The sequence below is a fragment of the Dermacentor albipictus genome, chromosome 4, assembly GCF_038994185.2.
Source record: "Dermacentor albipictus isolate Rhodes 1998 colony chromosome 4, USDA_Dalb.pri_finalv2, whole genome shotgun sequence".
NCBI classification, from domain to species: Eukaryota; Metazoa; Arthropoda; class Arachnida; order Ixodida; family Ixodidae; genus Dermacentor; species Dermacentor albipictus.
Window position 1 is genome coordinate 130,204,723 of NC_091824.1, and position 3,272 is coordinate 130,207,994.

The 3,272-nt window shown below is 44.6% G+C and overlaps 1 protein-coding gene across 1 annotated transcript; it reads right to left on the minus strand.

Moving 5' to 3' along the window:
• Nucleotides 1-463: 463 nt before the first annotated feature.
• Nucleotides 464-2,763, minus strand: LOC135898353 (piggyBac transposable element-derived protein 4-like). Its single transcript, XM_065427233.2, has 2 exons — nt 2,559-2,763; nt 464-2,334 (listed from the first exon to the last, which is right to left on the minus strand). The coding sequence occupies exons 1-2, from the start codon at nt 2,563-2,565 to the stop codon at nt 578-580; spliced, it is 1,764 nt and encodes a 587-aa protein (XP_065283305.1). The 5' UTR covers nt 2,566-2,763; the 3' UTR covers nt 464-577.
• Between the last annotated feature and the right edge of the window lie 509 nt (nt 2,764-3,272).

Consider the following 3,272-nt stretch of genomic DNA (forward strand, 5'->3'; position numbering starts at 1 on the left):
TTAGGCTGTGTCATCGTGTATAGAAGACAGATTGTGTTATTACGTACGACATTGATGAAACGTCGGAGAGAATTAAGATTATGTAGATTGCAAACATGACACCAAGACTCAAAAACTACTCCTTTAAAACAGCAGTAGCAGCCACGGTCAGCAAGTCCGAGAAGTTTCGCGCAGAAAGATTCGTTTTAATGGTCATTAAAAATAAAACACAAGTTTAGTAAGATCAAGTTATTGAAAATACCAGTGGATCAAAAGCCGACAAACGCCAACTTTTGACTGATTTGTACAAGTAGTGTTATGGCACCATACTAAAAACAACTCGCACCGCTTGTGTGCGAGAGTGCAAGTTAATGATGAATTAACCCTTTGTAAGGCAAGGTATATTTTTTTCAAGAACTAAGAAAAATGTTGTGTTATCTGACTAAATGAAGCCAACAGAAATGGTTTGCACGAAATTTCAAGCCATAAGAACAAGTAGTTTATTCAGAAAAAGTGGGACAGATGTGTCCCACTGACACTCAATGAAATTTCAGAAAGTGGGACGTATTTGTCCCATTGCCTCTCAAGGGCTTTCAGTTCACTTTCGACCAGCATGAAAAGGCCCAAAACATGTTGCGCAAAGTGGCACATTGCATGCAGAGCACAAAAAATTGGTGCGAGCTTCTTTCTTGGCACTGGAGCACCAGCGACATCGCCTCCTTTTCGCGACTTTCTGAGGGTGGTGTCCATCTCCCAGAAATCGGACTTCGTCCTGAACTCCTACCATTTTTTGGCCATTTTTGGTGCCTTTTTTGTTGGCTTTATAAGGCCGATTGTTAGAGCCTTTGAAGGATTGGCCGTTTATCAGTTGGCGACCGAGGACAAGCCGGAACCACAGGTAGCTCATTTGATTGTCTTCTTTCATTTGGAGGAAAGCATTCACTACTGCTGCATCCAGCAGAAAGTAGAAAATTCGGTACCACGACTTTTTAGATCTTCTGTCTGCCGGATAAGCATTTCTCCTCTGGTCAAACCTGTCGACTCCACCCATCCAGGTATTGTAGTCTGAGATGGCCTTTGGGCATTGGACAGACACGGACGAGCCATTGGAAAGCTTTCGAACAACGTCCACAGTGTCCTTCGGGTGATGAAAGTTGGAAAGTGCGTGGACGTTTTTCGTATCCTTCCACTGGTAAGCCGTGATGCTTCCTTTTGTCCGCCATATATAGTCACCCTTCTGCAGCTTGTTATCATGTCTGATTTCTTCAGGGAGATTCTTGCGATTTGTTCGAACGGTCCCCACTGCCAGAATTTCCTTTTCTTTCAAGGCCTCCATTAGCCGTGTGGATGTAAAAAAGTTATCAAAATATAGTTGTGTACCAGGCTCCACACCATCAAGCAGGGAGAGCACAACATGTTCTCCGAGACCCATGCTGGCTGGGCGGTCAGCAGCTTTCCCTTCATAAACCTGAAAATCAATAAGGTATCCTGTCTGGGAGTCAGCACGGCACCAAACCTTATATCCGCGTTTTATTGGCTTCATAGGGAGGTATTGCTTCAACGAAGACCGTCCTTTGAAGCGCACCATGCTCTCATCAATGGATTGATGGCTTGACGGAGTGTATTCCCTTTTGAAGCTGGCATTCAGCGCTTGTATGAGAGGGCGTACTCTCGACAGTCTGTCGTACCCGTCTTCCCCTTTCCTTTTTTCTTTGCTTAGGTCGTTGATATGTAAACAGTTCATAATGTTTTGGAAACGGCGGAAAGACATGACCCTTGATATTTCGGGACAATTGAAGAAACTGTCGCTGCTCCAGTACAGATACATTTGATGCCTTGGATTCGTGCTCATCAGCAGCAGTATGCCGAAATATGCGCGAAGTTCATCAATTGTCAGCTCTTTCCAGTGCTTGCGGTTTTTCTGCTTTGCAAACCGGTTTGTCTCTGCTACTAGTGTATGCATGACACTGTCGTCAAAATATAGAGCAAAAGCTTCACACGGCGTCGTCGGTGATTTTGATGAGAACTGTGGGTCCCAAATTTTCGGGTCGCGGACGGCGTGCTCCGGTTCGCTGCTACCCCAGACTCCAGGCTCCTCTTCGACTTCTTCTTCAGCAGAAACTGCAGGCGGTTTCGGTCGTTTCCTTGTCTTTCTCGTGTAAGTAGCCTTGGGCTTTTTAGGTCTGCTTGTTGAAGCTGCTGCTCCATCGTCGCCGCTTTCTTCATCAGAGTCTGGCGGAGCGAGCTCTGGTACGAAGTCGACGTCTGTATCCCCATCTGAGTCACTCGACGTGGGGTCGTCCGGAAGGCTAAAATATAGTTCAAGCGCTTCTGCTGCCGTCAGAAATCGATTATCTGCATTTCAAGAACAAACAAAATATAAAAGTTTGAGTAACGTATTCCTCAACACATCGTCCCCGAAAATCGGGAAGTTAGTCCTAGCATAACTCATGCTGTTTTCTAAGGGTGGTCCTATTTATACAAGATTTTCAGGCTAAATATTGCTTGTATTCCTCAAAAAACGCGATTCATAAAAGCTAGTGGGCTTTGTTTTGAAGCAGAGAAACGGAAATGCTCACCTGACATCTCGAATTATTCTTGTTTGGAGACACAACAAGACAAAAATTCCTTCGCCTTCCCGAACGGAGACACAATTTTCAAAACAACGGACGCCTAGTACCACCTGTCGGAAAGCAGCAAAACTGCTTTCAAAAGTAATTACAGTATTCGCAGATAGATGGCAGCACAGTAAAAAATGGGATGCACGCTTCCCAATGCCTTTGAAGAGCCCTTTTCGGCGGCGTGAAAAGTGGGATGTATATGTCCCATTGCCCTATAAAGGGTTAAACAGTGTCAGACTACAAGCAAGCAAAGTTGCCTTGGTGATATGAAAGTTTGAATGTACAATCGGAGATATCAAATACTGCTGTTAGCCAAGCGTTCGTTAAAGTCACTGCAGCTTCGTTAAATACGCACTAGTCTCTGGCATTCAGTAGTTCACCCGTGACATTCTTACGAGCATGTTGCCATAAGATTTCTCTTTTTTCACTGACCTATCATTTCTACATGCGCTATTCATTTTTGAAATGTCGGAGGCGTGACTTCAGTAAAGAACTGGTGTTCCCTGCAAGGGGTGTAAGAAATATAATTCTAGACCCTCATAACAGTCTGCTGAACTGCACTGAAATATTGATTAGTACGTGTTTCGGTTTCTATCTACTGCAAGAACCAACGAGCCGCTTCTCCACTGCTTTGCTGCCATCTCGTGAGCGTTCGCAACACCACTTGTACAA